Raw genomic sequence first — 16,361 nt, forward strand, 5'->3', positions numbered from 1 at the left:
GCTTTCCAGGTCATTGATAGACTATTCTTTCTTGAAAGGGTTGACAGCATTTATAGTAAACAAATCTTAACATTTGATTAAGTTCTGGCTTTGCTTTTGACATTCCAGCAAAAGCACTAGCACAAGTTTAAGGTAGGTCTCATGGTAAAACTTGCAGAATCCTTGAAAGAGAGACGAGGTGTGTGAGGTAATTATCTTTTATTGGACCAACTTTTGTTGGTGAGAGAGACAAGAATCCTGGAAGTTAAAGATGGAAAGGATGTATTAGATTTTTCTAGTTCACCCCTCTCAAGAATTGGAACAAGCAGCCCAGAATTGGACCTCAACCCACATTTCTACAGGAGAATGTTACTGTAAATAATGCGGCACCTAAGACCACTTGACCCATCCTGTCTTTCCCAGTGAAAGCATGATTCCGTTTAACACAGCAGAAGACTGACCACAAAGTATTAGGAAGGCCAAATTTTCATTTTTTTAAGTGATGAGTATTTTTAATAAAAAGTTGTCTAAATCTCTCAGGTGAGTGTCCAGACCTTAAAGCACCTGTAGGTATAATGTCACACAGGAACTGAGCCCTAATCCTATGCAGATTTGAACCTAAACTGGTGAGATTGAAGGTCATTTGGTACTGTCATAAAAACAAATAACCAAAGCAACTGAGATAATTTCTGGGTTTGCTCTCTCGTCCTTGCAAATTCTTTTGCTTACCAGACACATTAGATCAGCCCTGCCCACCTTAGGGAAATTACAGTGCTAGCCTCCATCCTTCTGTGAAGAAACTCTGTCCTTGTCTAAAAGATTTGATGGCAGGTTTAATTGAGGGTAGGAAGAGGGGGGAAACATAACCTGTAAATCAGACTTTAGTGGTTAGAAGCAGATGTAACTTTAAAATACTGTAAATTTGACATTTCCATGTTTTAATATTTCAATTTGGAACACAATATGAGCTGCAATATGAGAAAGTTGTGAACTGGCTCTTATATCCTTTAACAAAGCTGACCGTCCAATCTTCAGGTTATCACAAAGCTGGGAAATGTTTTGAAAATGCAAATTTGTATTCTTAATGTTTTTGCAGTATTTTGAAGATTTAACATCCTCATCCTTTAGCATATGTTAACCAGTTCACATTAGATCTGGACTAAAGCTCCTTTCTTTCTTTCTTCTTTCAGCCGGACAATGAAATCTCTTCAGACTGCAACCATGTAAGTATCAGTTGATTTTCTTTGCTCTCTAGCTAGCTGTAGCATTTGAAACTTACTTCCTGCAGCAACCCCTGGCTATTTTGCAGAGACAGAAAACAACACTTTCCACAAGCTGTGATGTTTTCTGTGCCAATATGAGTTCCTGGGCTGACTCCCAGCAAGGGAACATGGAGCCAGTTTCTTTACCACTACACACCATCTCATTTAGGCTTTCTAAATTCAGATTTGCAGTAGGAAGGTGCTGAATACTTAACTCTAAGTCTTCAGCTGTGGATCACTTGGGTTAAGCTAGGAGTGTCCAAAATTTCCAGAGTTCTCAATGTGACCTCCTCTTTCATGGAGGTTGCAAGTCTCAGTATGCAATGTTCAGTCCTCTCTGGAGGTGAGTTCCTTGGCTCAAAATGGAGTATTGCATGCTGAGACCTGTAGTCTATGAACCACACCTTTGTTAAAGGTGTAGGTAGTTAAAATCTTTTCCGTCCTATGCATAAGTGTGGCCCTTAAACTCCAGGGAATGCTAGGATGGCCCTCAGTTGGGTAAAGACTGAAAATCCCTGATTTAAATTGTGTGGTGAATTCAACAACAGGTCCTCTCTGTGTCAGCTGGATCATGGAGATTTTCACGAACCATAAAAGGTAGAAAGAAACCAAAGACATTGACATATTTGTCTTGACAAAGAGCACAGAGTTGCCAAATTAGCTCAGAAGGTAATTGTGACAGTTCCCAGGGCTGTGGGCACCTCTGCCTTTAACATGAGGAAGCCTTGTCTATGCCTGCCGTGGGTCGGTTTCCAACTCCACTGACCACAGGCAATAAAGGCTCCGCTGTCACTCTGCAAGTTAGCGACAGGCACACTCCAACTCTTGAGCTGTCCGAGAGTCTCCCAGGAGTGTCATAGAATCATAGAATATTAGGATTGGAAGAGACCTCAGGAGGTCATCAAGTCCAACCCCCTGCTCAAAGCAGGACCAATCCCCAACTAAATCATCCCAGCCAGGGCTTTGTCAAGCCGGGCCTTAAAACTCTAAGGATGGAGATCTCACCACCTCCCTAGGTAACTCATTCCAGTGCTTCACCACCCTCCTAGTGAAGTAGTGTTTCCTAATATCCAACCTAGACCTCCCCCATTGCAACTTGAGAACATTTCTTCTTGTTCTGTCTTCTGCTACCACTGAGAACAGTCTAGCTCCATCCTCTTTGGAACCCCCCTTCAGGTAGTTGAAGGCTGCTATCAAATGCCCCCTCACTGTTCTCTTCTACAGACTAAATAATCCCAGTTCCCTCAGCCTCTCCTCGTAAGTCATGTGCCCCAGCCCCCTAATCATCATCACTGCCCTCCATTGGATTCTCTCCAATTTGTCCACATCCCTTTTGTAGTGGGGGAACCAAAATTGGATGCAGTACTCCAGGTGTGGCCTCACCAGTGCTGAATAGAGGGGGATAATCACTTCCCACGATCTGCTGGCAATGCTCCTACTAATACAGCACAATATGCCGCTGGCCTTCTTGGCAACAAGGGTGCTCTGTTGACTCATATCCAGCTTCTTGTCCACTGTAATCCCCAGGTCCTTCTCTGCAGAACTGCTGCCTAGCCAGTCAGTCCCTAGTCTGTAGCGGTGCATGGGATTCTTCCTTCCTAAGTGCAGGACTCTGCATTTGTCCTTGTTGAACCTTGTTGAATCAGATTTCTTTTGGCCCAATCCTCCAATTCGTCTAGGTCACTCTGGACCTTCTCCCTACCCTCCATCATATCTACCTCTCCCCCCAGCTTAATGTGATCTGCGAATGTGCTGAGGGTGCAATTAATCCATCATCCAGATGATTGATAAAGATGTTGAACAAAACCGGCCCCAGGACCGACCCCTGGGGCACCCCGCTTGATACTGGCTGCCAACTAGAATCAAGCCATTGATCACTATCCATTGAGCCTGACAATCTAGCCAACTTTCTGTCTACCTTATAGTCCATTCATCCAGCCCATACTTTTTTAACTTGCTGGCAAGAATTCTGTGGGAGACCGTATCAAAAGCTTTGCTAAAGTCAAGATAGATCACATCCACCACTTTCCCCATATCCACAGAGCCAGCTATCTCATCACAGAAGGCAATCAGGGTGGTAAGACATGACTTGCCCTTGGTGAATCCATATTGACTGTTCCTGATCACCTTCCTCTCCTCCAAGTGTTTCAAAATGGATTCCTTGAGGACCTGCTCCATGATTTTGCTGAGGACTGAAGAGAGGCTGACTGGTCTGTAGTTCCCCGGGTTCTCTTTTTTTCACTTTTTAAAATATGGGCACTATATTTGCCTTTTTCCAATCATCCGGGACCTCCCCCGATGGCCACGAATTTTCAGAGATAATGGCCAGTGGCTCTGCAGTCACATCAGCCAACTCCCTCAGCACCTTTGGATGCATTAGATCTGGATCCATGGACTTGTGCATGTCCAGCTTTTCTAAATAGTCCTTAACCTGTTCTTTCACCACTGAGGGCTGGTCACCTCTTCCCCATGCTGTGTTGCCCAGTGCAGCAGTCTGGGAGCTGCCCTTGTCTGTGAAGACGGAGGCAAAAAAAGCATTGTGTACTTCAGCTTTTTCCATGTCATCTGTCACTACGTTGCCTCCCCCATTCAGTAAGGGTCCCACACTTTCCCTGACCTTCTTGTTGCCAACATAGCTATAGAAACCCTTCTTGTTACCCTTCACATCCCTTGCTAGCTGCAACTCCAGTTGTGACTTGGTCTTCCTGATTACACCCCTGCATGCTCTCGCAATATTTGTATACTCCTCCCTAGTCATCTGTCCAACTTTCCACTTCTTGTAAGCTTCCTTTTTTGAGTTTAAGCTCACCGAAGATTTCACCGTTAAGCCAAGCTGGTCGCCTGCCATATTTGCTATTCTTTTCTGCACTTCGGGATGGTTTGTTCCTGTGCCCTCAATAGGGCTTCTTTAAAATACAGCCAGGTCTCCTGGACTCCTTGCTCCCTCATATTAGCCCCCCGGGGGATCCTGCTCATCAGTTCCCTAAGGGAGTCTGTCTGCTTTTCTGAAGTCCAGGGTCTGTATTTTGCTGCTACTCCTTTCTTCCTTTTTTTAGGATCCTGAACTCAACCATCTCATGGTCACTGCTGCCTCGGTTGCCACCCACTTCTACTTCCTCTACCAATTTTTCCCTGTTTGTAAGCAGCAGATCAAGAAGAGCACGGCCCCTAGTCGGTTCTTCCAGCACTTGTACCAGGAAGTTGTCCCCAACACTCCCTGGACTGTCTGTGCACTTCTGTATTGCTCTCTGGTCCCTTGTCCACTGAGCTCGCAGTATTCACAGAGTTGCTGCTTCCAAAGACACAGTACATCCCCATCTTACCAGTTCCTTCTCTGATACTACTCTACTTAACACATAGCACTTAGATTTGTTTGTATTGAAAACAACAAAGCTTCAGGGTATGTTTGGCAGGGTGTTGTGGTGGTTATTTAGCAAAGCATAGAGATTCAAGAAGTAGCAAGTAGAAGATTTGGAAATGGTTACATATAATATAAAATGCATTCTAGAGCCTCGACTTAATTAACAAGGTATTCATGTCTTGTAGAGTATTGCTCACCCCAAATCCTTGCCAGGCTTTACAGCCAGGGTGGCTGTGGCCCTTCTTTCATGAGAAGCATGCTGTCACATTGCCTGCTAGCTGAAGGATTCCGTGTGCCCCTTTGCACTCATTGTGCCATCAGCCAGTTGACACCTGAGGTTCACTGGGTCACAGGAATATTCTGAAGAGTACTGTACTCTTGCACTTAATGCTCTTAGCCTTAGAAAAATGTGTCTTACGCAGTTATCTTCATTCAGTAAAAATCTTAGTCACTCACATGGAAGCTGCTGTGGCAGCTTGAAAAATAACACAAATCAGTTCGGTTTATTGTTTCTAAAGCTATGGGAAGGTATAGTGTTTGGAGAGAGCTTGGAACATGCTGCTGGGTCTAGGACAGGTTTTCCTCTGATTACCTTGTTTATTAATGACCAGCCTGTCACTATCAAAATTCCAGATCACCAAGCTGACACTTGAATTTACTGTTGTAGTTTAATAAAATTTGGTAACTGTGCTAGTTTAGTGTTCATTCTTAAATAAAATAATTAGATTAGTTTTTATACAGTACCGAGTGTCTTTGCTAGGATTGTGCAGTGTATTTCTGAGCTCTTAACAAAGCAGATCCAGATGTGGATGAATTTTAAATATCCTTTAAGAACAAAATGATGGACCAGTACTTGCTGCCTGAAATGGTAGGGGCATTCTCCAAGGGCCTGCTTGGTATTTGTTGACTTCATCCGTCAGGCCTGTCGTGATCTTATAGGTTCATAGATTCCACGGCCAGAAGGGACCATGCTGACCATCTAGTCTGCCCCCCTGCTAGCACAGGCCAGACAAGTGCCCCACAGTCTTCCAGCTTGCACTTTTTCTTCCTGATATAATAGGCTGTGGAAAGCCCAGGCGCTTGCTGCTATGACCAAGGCTTCAGGTCCAACAACTTCAAATTCCCCATCCCCTACCCCCACCATAAATAAATAAAAAGGAACCACCTCCTAGTATGTCAGAACTAAAACACTTCCAACAGCCCAGTCTGGATCAACAGCCCATAGCCATTCTATTATGACTGGTGATGAAAAGAGGACATGGTGCCAAGAGGCCCCCTCATCGCGGCCCTCTGCATAGAGCAGGTGATAAAAATACCAAAGGGGTCATGCATAAAAGTATCCCTGGGTGCAGAGGATGTGGGATTGAGAATCAAATGTGTTTTGCATCTGATAATTGATAGTGTTCTCTCTCCCCCTGCTCTGTCCGGAGAGTCCCTCAAATCAGAGTTATGCCTTGGCTCCTACCAGGGAAGTTAAGGCTTTATCCAAACTTCATATGTGTGGGCAATCCTGCATTTCCTTGGTCTACAGTCTTTGGTTGCATTCTCACTCAGAAGCATTTGATCCAGTTTATAGGGACTCAGACCTGTGAGCTTCCATCTGAGGGAAAGTCTTTTTGGGAGTCTCCTGTTAAGTCTATTATTATTCCAGTACCAGTACATTCTTTCCACCTCTAATGTTAACTTCACAGTTCATAGTGGAGATGTGTCTAAAGTCCTTCCCACCACCCATCTTTGGGCTTCTCCCATGCATTAGTGTCAGATGATGGCGGTGTGATGGGTTGGATCAAAGAAACCCCCTTGGGGCTGCCAACTGATGTGCCAAGTCTACTTCTGTCCCTGCCTTCCCTGCCAGCTTGGGACTCCAGAACCCTGCCTGGTTGTGTGAGACACACTTGCCGGCTACAAACACAGACCCAGGTGTGAGCCACATCCCACAAACTGCAGGCTTAACTGAAAGCAACTTAAGAAGTGTTCCTGTGTTTAACACTCAGATGCCCAACTCCCAGTGGGGTCCAAACCCCAAATAAATCCGTTTCATAAATTGTTCATCCTCTGTAACACTGATAGAGAGATATGCACAGCGCCCCCCCCCAAAGTATTAATACATACGCTGGGTTAATTAATAAGTAAAAAGTGATTTTATTAAATACAAAAAGTAGGATTTAAGTGGTTCCAAGTGATAGCAGACAGAAGAAAGTGAATTACCAAGCAAAATAAAATAAAACACGCAAGTCTAAACCTAATACAGTAAGAAGCTGAATACAGATAAAATCTCACCCTCAGAGATGTTCCAATAAGCCTCTTTTACAGACTAGCCGCCTTCTGGTCTGGGTCCAGCAATCACTCACACCCCCATGGTTACTGTCCTTTGTTCCAGTTTCTTTCAGGTATCTTTGGGGTGAAGAGGCTCTCTCTTGAGCAAGCTGAAGACAAAATGGAGGGGTCTCCCAGGGATTTAAATAGACTTTCTCTTGTGGGTGGACACCTCTCTCTCCCCCAATGTAGAATCCAGCTACAAAATGGAGTTTGGGAGTCACTTGGGCAAGTCAGATGTCCATGCATGACTGAGTTCCTTACCAGCCAAGCCACGTTCCTTGGAAAGCTCAGATGTGGATTGGCATTTCCAAGTTCATTGTTGGCTTAAGTGTTTCTTGATTGGGCACTTACTGAGAAAAGACTATTCTCAGTAAGCTGGCCAACTGCCTCACTGAGGCTATTTAAAATTAAACAAGTACATAACCAATACTTATAACTTCGAATACAAAATGATACATGCATACAAATAGGTGGAATGTATTCAGTAGATCATAATGTTTGCAGAGGCATATGTAGCATAAAACATTCCAGTCATGTCATATTTACATTCGTAAGCATATTTCCATAAAGCATTATGGGGTGCAAGGTTACAGTTGGCTCCTTTGGCTTTTTCATATTTTTCTGAAAGACCTAAGCACAAGTCTCCCACCTTTTCCAAAATACCCTGAGGACTTGTCATCATCTCCATGTCTGATCTTTCAAGTACTGAAGTTGAGGGTGTGGAAGAAATACATAGGACTGTTGTTCCTGTGTCATCTGTAATGCTTCGTATGCTGCTGCCTCTGCCTTCTGAAGACTTTAAACAGAGTTGTCCTAATTAGATGACAGCACGTCTGCTGCTTAATTATTTTTTTAGTTTTTTGGTTTTGTTTTATTAAGTGTTGATGTATAATGCAAGTCTGACACAATATTGGCTTGACCCCTTAATAGATTATTTTGTCACAAGTACAAAATACTTGTTTGAAATATACATTTTGTGGCTTAAACTCCTATGCTTCTGGAGAGAAGTGCAATAGAATAAGCTAGTAGTGGCAACTGGGATATGAGGCCAGGCTAGCTCTGGCCTGTTGCCAAATTTATTGAATTCTTGTTACCTTGTCTTATATTTCTTCCTTTTAAATTGATCTACTGCTGAGGTGCCAGAGGGCAGCTGGAACAGCCATGTTTATGGAGAGCATAATGTGCTAAAACTGAAATTCATTTTGGATCAGTATAAACAATTAGATCATATTTAATCAACTAATCCCGGACACTCTCCTAGGAGGGGCAGTGACCCTCATGCAGGAGTTTGGGTGTTAACTAGCTCTGTTGTAGTGCCGAAATGCCATTAGCCTTTTGAAGAGAGAACCCCTAAGTTTTCATGGAGTGCCATCACAACACAATTTGTCCTAGATGTTATCTTTTTAATAGCCTTCTGAAGAGGGAAGTGAATGAGCAGCTGACTGGAATCCCTTTCCAGCCAGGCTGGAGTTAGAACGTTTCTGGCATAAATCCAGTTCATACTGAGGGCATCACTGTATCTGCATAGAGAATACTATATTGCACAACTAAGCCATACAAGTTATACAGAAAGATTAGCGAATTGAATGCATTACTTTGCTAAAAGCTCAACGGGTGTTAATTTAGGAAGTCTTCATTGTCTTATAAACAAAGATCATGTGATTCAGAAAATAGAGTCATTGGTACCTTTCCTTTTAATGACTTGGTTAATGATTATATGTAGAAATTTTGGCTTTGGGAATCATTTGCTTAAAATGTGGGATGGTAGATGGATGACTATATAAGGGTGTAATAAATTTAATTGATGGGCTTTTTCTGCATAGTTTTAGATATGACCGAAGAATGAAGCTCATGCATAATGAACCACAGTAACTGTATGTGAAGGAGATTAGATTGCCTCAGTTTCTGTTTTAGTCTGAAGCCAAAAAAAAAATCAGTTTTTATCATCCCTAGGTGCAAAACTTCCAACCCTTTCTATACAAAATAATGCATTCTCTTTTATTTAGCTGTTGTGGAACTACAAGCTGAACCTGACTACAGACCTGAAGTTTGAATCCGTGGCCAGAGAGGTCTGTAAGTCCACCATAGCAGAGGTGAGGGTGAAGAAAGGGGATGGCTTCATCTGTTTGTTATATTTGTGGGTTCTTCTTACCCCTCTGCCACCAAAGCAAAAACACTTCAAATCTATCTAAAGAACACTTAGAGCTTTTCTAGATTGCGGAAAATGAGTGGTATGCTAAAATGTTAGCTAATCGGTAATTAACACTGTTTAAACACTGCTTAGAACCTAATATATAGAGAGAGATTAAAAAAGGTGTTAGCTGAACCAGTGTAGACAAGCCCTCTCTACGGGGAGATTGAACTGACAATAGACCAAGTCCTCTCTTCCACATTTGGGGTAGGATGGGGGGTGGGAGAAGAGGGGAGGCAGGTTCCTGGGGATATCATTTGGTATTTGCAAAAATGTTTAACTTGAGTGGTGGTAAGTGGTTGGATAGGAGGAATGATGGGAACAGAATAAAGAGAAGATAAACTAAGAACCCCTCAGTTCCTGCCTGACCTGTCACAGATCCACAGGGTCTGGTCTATGGCCTAGTCCTTTGGAAGTGACCCCTTTCAGTGTGCCGCATCCCAGGGACACACATAGTTCCATAGGGGCAGGCCCATGGCCTCCAAGACTCTGAAATTGGGCCTTCGGCAATCCCTTTCTCTCTCCATGGCTCCCTGCAATAAATCCAGCCAAAACAATCTCCTGTGGGAGGCTTGTACTGTGCCCCTTCAGGACACAATGTTCTCAGTGTTTGCAGTGACAACAGCAGCATTTTCAAAACAAGGGAACAATTTATTAGTCATCAAGCATACAGAATCTAAAAGTCCTTTGGTTAGCACAGACAGACAAAGGTTAAGACATGGTCCGTGCTGGCTCAACTGGTGTAATCAGCTAGCCAAGCTGTTATGGAATCCATTTCTCTGTCTGCTTTTCAGTCCCCAAGGAGAGCTTCTGTCTCCCCATTGTCCCCAAAGGGCAGCCCTTGTCCCAGCCACCTGACACCTTGCCCCTTTTTTCTCTACCTGGGGCCTTTGGTCTGTTTTCCTGTCTACAAGTGGGAGAAATCTACTTCCTCTTGGTCATTGGTTGCTAACTATAACTGTCCTGTCCATTGGGGTTACCATTGCTTTTCTGAATTATCCATTGATGTGGGTTGGTTCCCGCCAGCTGTTTAATGACCCATTCATTCCACCCCATACAGCTCAGTGAGAGAAACCTCAGGTCTCTTAATCTGCCTCCAAGAGCGGATCTGACCCTTTGCACCCCCGGATAGAAATGCAGAGTACATTGGAAAAGTGAGGCACACACAGGAATTATAAAAATATTAAAGATTCCCACTTTGTCACACCTTCCACCAGGTGTTTTGTGCAGGTTGGATTCTTCCATTCTTTACTGAGTACTAACAGCCATTCCATACTTAAGGTTACAACTGAGTTTCTATTACAAACTTCATTTTCCATGTTCCCTTCCCCAGTAAAATCCATGTGTCTTATTGGCATCAAAATTGGCTAGTTAGGTCTGGGACAAAGGTAGAATTTGGGGGGGGGGATAGCTCAGTGGTTTGAGCATTGGCCTGCTAAACCCAGGGTTGTGAGTTCAATCCTTGAGGGGGCCATTTGGGATCTGGGGCAAAAATTGGGGATTGGTCCTGCTTTGAGCAGGGGGTTGGACTAGATGACCCTCTGAGGTCCCTTCCAACCCTGATATTCTGTGAAATTTGAAGTGGTTCAAACTGTAGGTTCCTGAATGGTGAACTCTTCTATTTTTAGCTTGCCTTAAGAATTAGTCATCTAGTTTGTGTTGCATTACAAGGCACTGTGCTGTGTTTGGAAGTTTATAGCTCCAAAATGGAAGCAACATCACACATATCTCTACAAGCTGATACTTTGCAGTCAGAGTAAAGCCAAATGCTTTCTATTTTCAGCTCTTTGGTTTCTGTAATAGAGCTGCTGCAGAATTTGTACAACCCAGGCATGTTTGAGAATGCTCCCTTATCACAGCACAGTTAATTTCCCTTTTTATACATTGACTGTCTAGCATTGTTGTAATCATTGCACTATAAATCTTAGACAAAAGCTCCTAAATGTGGTGGGGAAAGACACAGAATTTTAATTGTACACTTATTGCCATAGTCTTCCTCTTATATAATTTTTCGGTGAATAATGATACAAACAGGTGGCATCCTGGTTTTATAAAATTCCAGTTTGATTGTTTTTACAATCATACATGCTACACCTCTTATTGACATTTAATAGCAAAGTAGATGCATGAAACAATCTTCGTTTTACATTGGATAATGTAGATTATCAATTTGAAATTTTGCAAACTGACAAAAAAGATTTTAAAAGACCACCCTTTAAAATGTTTAAGAATTGAAAAGTCATACCACACCTTCCTACTGGGGGAACATGACTTTAGATTTGTATTTAATACACTACATACCAATGTGAATTGTCCTGTTCGGTCCTAGACCACATTGGCTACATTTTGATTTTTATATATATATGTATATATATATATGTTTTGATTTCAAAAGCCCCTGGGGGAATTAGGCAACCAACTTCCACTGGAAGTCACTAGGAGTTAGGTACTTCCCTTGGTCATTTTTGGAAGTCCCACCCTAAAGGTTTTATATTAAAATGGTTAATGCCAGTGTAAAATGGTAGTCAAATTATCAAACAATATTATGGTTGTATAAGCATTTGGCCAGGAGCTTAACCCACAATAATAGTTGGCTTCCTCTAGAGCCAAAAATGGGGTTTCTTTAGAAGTGTCCAGAACCAGCAACCTAGTACATGCTGTGTTCTCTGCACATATGACTGATCTAGACCCCATCTTTGAAACGGAATTATTTAACTCAAAAGAAATTATGCATTTTGTCTTGTCTTTAGTGATCTCACCCAACAACTGTTATAACTGTAATTTTTCTAGGGGTTATATAGGTTAAAATGTTGAAATTGCACTATATTTTCAATGTTCGATAATTTGATAAAACCATTATCCTTACAAATGAGGTTTTTAAATGACCACATGCTGTAGTTAGCTGGTATATAGAAAATAATTGATAGATTATCAGGCAAGAAGGAATCATTGTGATCATCTAGACTGACCTCCTATGTACTACAGTCCAAAGAACTTCCCTGAGTTAATTCCTGTTTGACCTGGAGCATATTTTATGTCTAGCTTCAACTACGAGCCATTTGTTGCTGTTTATACCTCCATCTGCTAGATTGAAGAGCTCTTTATTATCAAATTTGTTCCTCTGTGTAGGCACTTGTATGATCAAGTCACCCCTTAACTTTCTTTTTGATCAACTAAATAGATTAACCTCCCGGAGTCTATCATTATAAGATACATTTTTCAGTCCTTTAATCATTCTCATGGCAATTTATCAACATCTTTTTAAATTGTGGACACCAGAACAGTATGCAGTATTCCAGTAGCAGTTGCACCAGAGAGAAATAGAGGTAATATAAACTCTCTACTCCTACTCAATAAGTTCTTTGTTTATACATCCAATGATCACATTAGCCCTTTTGGTCATTGTATTACACTAGGAGCTTATGTTGAGCTGATTTATTAACCATGACCCCCAAGTCTCTTTCAAAGTCTGTTTCCCAGGATAGAGACCCCCTTTCTGTAACTCATAGAATCATAGAATATCAGGGTTGGAAGGGACCTTAGGAGGTCATCTAGTCCAGCCCCCTCCTCAAAGCAGGACCAACACCAGCTAAATCATCCCAGCCATGGCTTTGTCAAGCCTAACCTTAAAAACCTCAAAGGAAGGAGATTTCACCACCTCCCTAGGTAGTGCATTCCAGTGTTTCACCACCCTCCTAGTGAAAAAGTTTTTCCTAATATCCAACTCTCCCCCACTGCAACTTGAGACCATTACTCCTCGTTCTGTCATCCGCTACCACTGAGAACAGTCTAGCTCCATCCTCTTTGGAACTCCCTTTCAGGTAGTTGAAAGCAGCTATCAAATCCCCCTTCATTCTTCTCTTCTGCAGACTAAACAATCCCAGTTCCCTCAGCCTCTCCTCATAAGTCATATGTTTCAGTCCCCTGATAATTTTTGTTGCGCTCTGCTGTACTCTTCCAATATTTTCACATCCTTCTTGTAGTGTGGGGCCCAAAACTGGACACAGTACTCCAGATGAGGCCTCACCAATGTCAAATAGAGGGGAACGATCATGTCCCTCCATCTGCTGGCAATGCCCCTACTTATACATCCCAAAATGCCATTGGCCTTCTTGGCAACAAGGGCACACTGTTGACTCATATCTAGCTTCTCGTCCACTGTCACCCCTAGGTCCTTTTCTGCAGAACTGCTGCCGAGCCATTCGGTCCCTAGTCTGTAGCGGTGCATGGGATTCTTCCGTCCCAAGTGCAGGACTCTACACTTGTCCTTGTTGAACCTCATCAGATTTCTTTTGGCCCTATCCTCTAAGTTGTCTAGGGCCCTCTGTATCCTGTCTCTACTCTCCAGCATATCTACCTCTCCTCCCACTTTAGTGTCATCTGCAAACTTGCTGAGGGTGCAATCCACGCCATCCTCCAGATCATTAATGAAGATATTGAACAAAACCGGCCCCAGGACCGACTCTTGGGGCACTCCACTTGATAGCAGCTGCCAACTAGACATGGAGCCATTGATCACTACCCGTTGAGCCCGACGATCTAGCCAGGTTTCTATCCACCTTATAGTCCATTCATCCAGGACATACTTCTTTAACTTGCTGGCAAGAATACTGTGCGAGACCATGTCAAAAGCTTTGCTAAAGTCAAGGAATAACAGGTCCACTGCTTTCCCCTCATCCACAGAGGCAGTTATCTCGTCATAGAAGGCAGTTAGGTTAGCCGGGCATGACTTTCCCTTGGTGAATCCATGCTGACTCTTCCTGATCACTTTCTCCTCCTCTAAGTGCTTCAGAATTGATTCCTTGAGGACCTGCTCCATGATTTTTTCCAGGGACTGAGGTGAGGCTGACTGGCCTGTAGTTCCCCGGATGCTCCTCCTTCCCTTTTTTTAGAGATGGGCACTACATTAGCCTTTTTCCAGTCATCCGGGACCTCCCCTGATGGCCATGAGTTTTCAAAGATAATGGCCAATGGCTCTGCAATCACATCCGCCAACTCGTGTAGCGCTCTCGGATGCAGCACATCCAGCCCCATGGACTTGTGCTTGTCCAGCTTTTCTAAATTGTCCCAAACCACTTCTTTCTCCACAGAGGGCTGGTCACCTCCTCCCCATGCTGTGATGCCCAGCGCAGCAGTCTGGGAGCTGACCTTGTTCGTGAAGACAGAGGCAAAAAAAGCATTGAGTACATTAGCTTTTTCCACATCCTCTGTCACTAGGTTGCCTCCCTCACTCAGTAAGGGGCCCACACTTTCCTTGACTTTCTTCTTGTTGCTAACATACCTGAAGAAACTGTGGCCTGTATTCTTTGTTTCTAGATGTATGACTTTAGATTTGGCTGTATTGAATTGAAACAGCTTGGTAAGCAGGGTAGAGGCAATCCAGATCGCTCTGTCCTCTGATCTGTCCTCTTCATTATTTACCATTCTGCTCCAGTCTGTATCATCTGTAAACTTGATCAATAATGATTTTGTTTTATTACAAGACAAAGCAGAACTCGAATCTTGCTGATTTTGTTTTGGTGGTTAACTAATATAGAACCAAGAAATGATCCCCCTGGGCCCCTATTGGATATGTACTAGGACAAAGTTCGGCCTCTACCTTGGTGGGTCTTGCGCTTATTGGCGGATTTGCTCGCCTTGGAGCTTCACGGCAGCCCTCAGCTTGGCCATTTTCGTGAACCCACAGTCCAGGTCAACTTCTCCTGTGTCTAACTAGGAGTTGGGAGGATCTGGGGGGAACCCGGGCCTGCCCTCTATTCCGGGTTCCAGCCCAGGGCCCTGTGGAATGCAGCTGTCTAGAGTGCCTCGTGGAACAGCTGTGCAACAGCTACAACTCCCTGGGCTACTTCCCCATGGCCTCCTCCCAACACCTTCTTTATCCTCACCATAGGACCTTCCTCCTGGTGTCTGATAATGCTTATACACCTCAGTCCCCCAACAGTCCGCATTCTCACTTTCAGCTCCTAGTGCCTCTTGCTCCCAGCTCCTCACACGCACACCACAAACTGAAGTGAGCTCCTTTTTAAACCCAGGTGCCCTGATTAGCCAGCCTTAATTGATTCTAGCAGCTTCTTGATTGGCTGCAGATGTTCTAATCAGCCTGTCTACCTTAATTGTTTCCAGAAAGTTCATGATTGTTCTGGAACCTTCCCTGTTACCTTACCCAGAGAAAAGGGACCTACTTAACCTGGGGCTAATATATCTGCATTCTGTCACTCTCCTGTAGCCATCTGGCCTGACCCTGTCACAGTAACCACTTGATGATTCCCAAATATAATTACATTTTGAGACTTCAGTCAAGTTTTAATTTATTTAATGTGCTATGTTGATTTTGTTTCTTAAAAAAATGTTGCGCAGTACCAAGTCAAATGCTGTACAGAAACCCTAAGTAAATTACATCGACATAGAATCATAGAATATCAGGGTTGGAAGGGACCTCAGGAGGTCATCTAGTCCAACCCCCTGCTCAAAGCAGGACCAATCCCCAATTAAATCATCCCAGCCAGGGCTTTGTCAAGCCTGACCTTAAAAACTTCTAAGGAAGGAGATTCTACCACCTCCCTAGGTAACGTATTCCAGTGTTTCACCACCCTCCTAGTGAAAAAGTTTTTCCTAATATCCAACCGAAACCTCCCCCACTGCAACTTGAGACCATTACTCCTTGTCCTGTCATCTTCTACCACTGAGAATAGTCTAGAACCATCCTCTTTGGAACCACCTCTCAGGTAGTTGAAAGCAGCTATCAAATCCCCCCTCATTCTTCTCTTCTGCAGACTAAACAATCCCAGTTCCCTCAGCCTCTCCTCATAAGTCATGTGTTCCAGACCCCTAATCATTTTTGTTGCCCTTCGCTGGACTCTCTCCAAATTATCCACATCCTTCTTGTAGTGCGGGGCCCAAAACTGGACACAGTACTCCAGATGAGGCCTCCTCAATGTCGAATAGAGGGGAACGATCACGTCCCTCGATCTGCTCGCTGTGCCCCTATTTATACATCCCAAAATGCCATTGGCCTTCTTGGCAACAAGGGCACACTGTTGACTCATATCCAGCTTCTCGTCCACTGTAACCCCTAGGTCCTTTTCCGCAGAACTGGTGCCTAGCCATTTGGTCCCGAGTCTGTAGCTGTGCATTGGGTTCTTCCGTCCTAAGTGCAGGACCCTGCACTTATCCTTATTGAACCTCATCAGGTTTCTTTTGGCCCAATCCTCCAATTTGTCTAGGTCCCTCTGTATCCTATCTCTGCCCT

At 43.6% G+C, this 16,361-nt stretch overlaps 1 protein-coding gene across 1 annotated transcript in view; it reads left to right on the forward strand.

Annotated features, from left to right (window-relative positions):
- The window catches only part of GLG1 (golgi glycoprotein 1), a 172,640-nt gene that overhangs the window by 76,882 nt on the left and 79,397 nt on the right, over positions 1 to 16,361 (forward strand). Inside the window, exons 2-3 of the mRNA XM_074968320.1 lie at positions 1,170 to 1,202; positions 8,928 to 9,014. Coding sequence (XP_074824421.1) covers positions 1,170 to 1,202; positions 8,928 to 9,014 — 120 coding nt within the window. The remainder of the gene's footprint in view (positions 1 to 1,169; positions 1,203 to 8,927; positions 9,015 to 16,361) is intronic.

The sequence above is a fragment of the Natator depressus genome, chromosome 12 (assembly GCF_965152275.1).
Source record: "Natator depressus isolate rNatDep1 chromosome 12, rNatDep2.hap1, whole genome shotgun sequence".
In the NCBI taxonomy this organism is placed as follows: Eukaryota; Metazoa; Chordata; order Testudines; family Cheloniidae; genus Natator; species Natator depressus.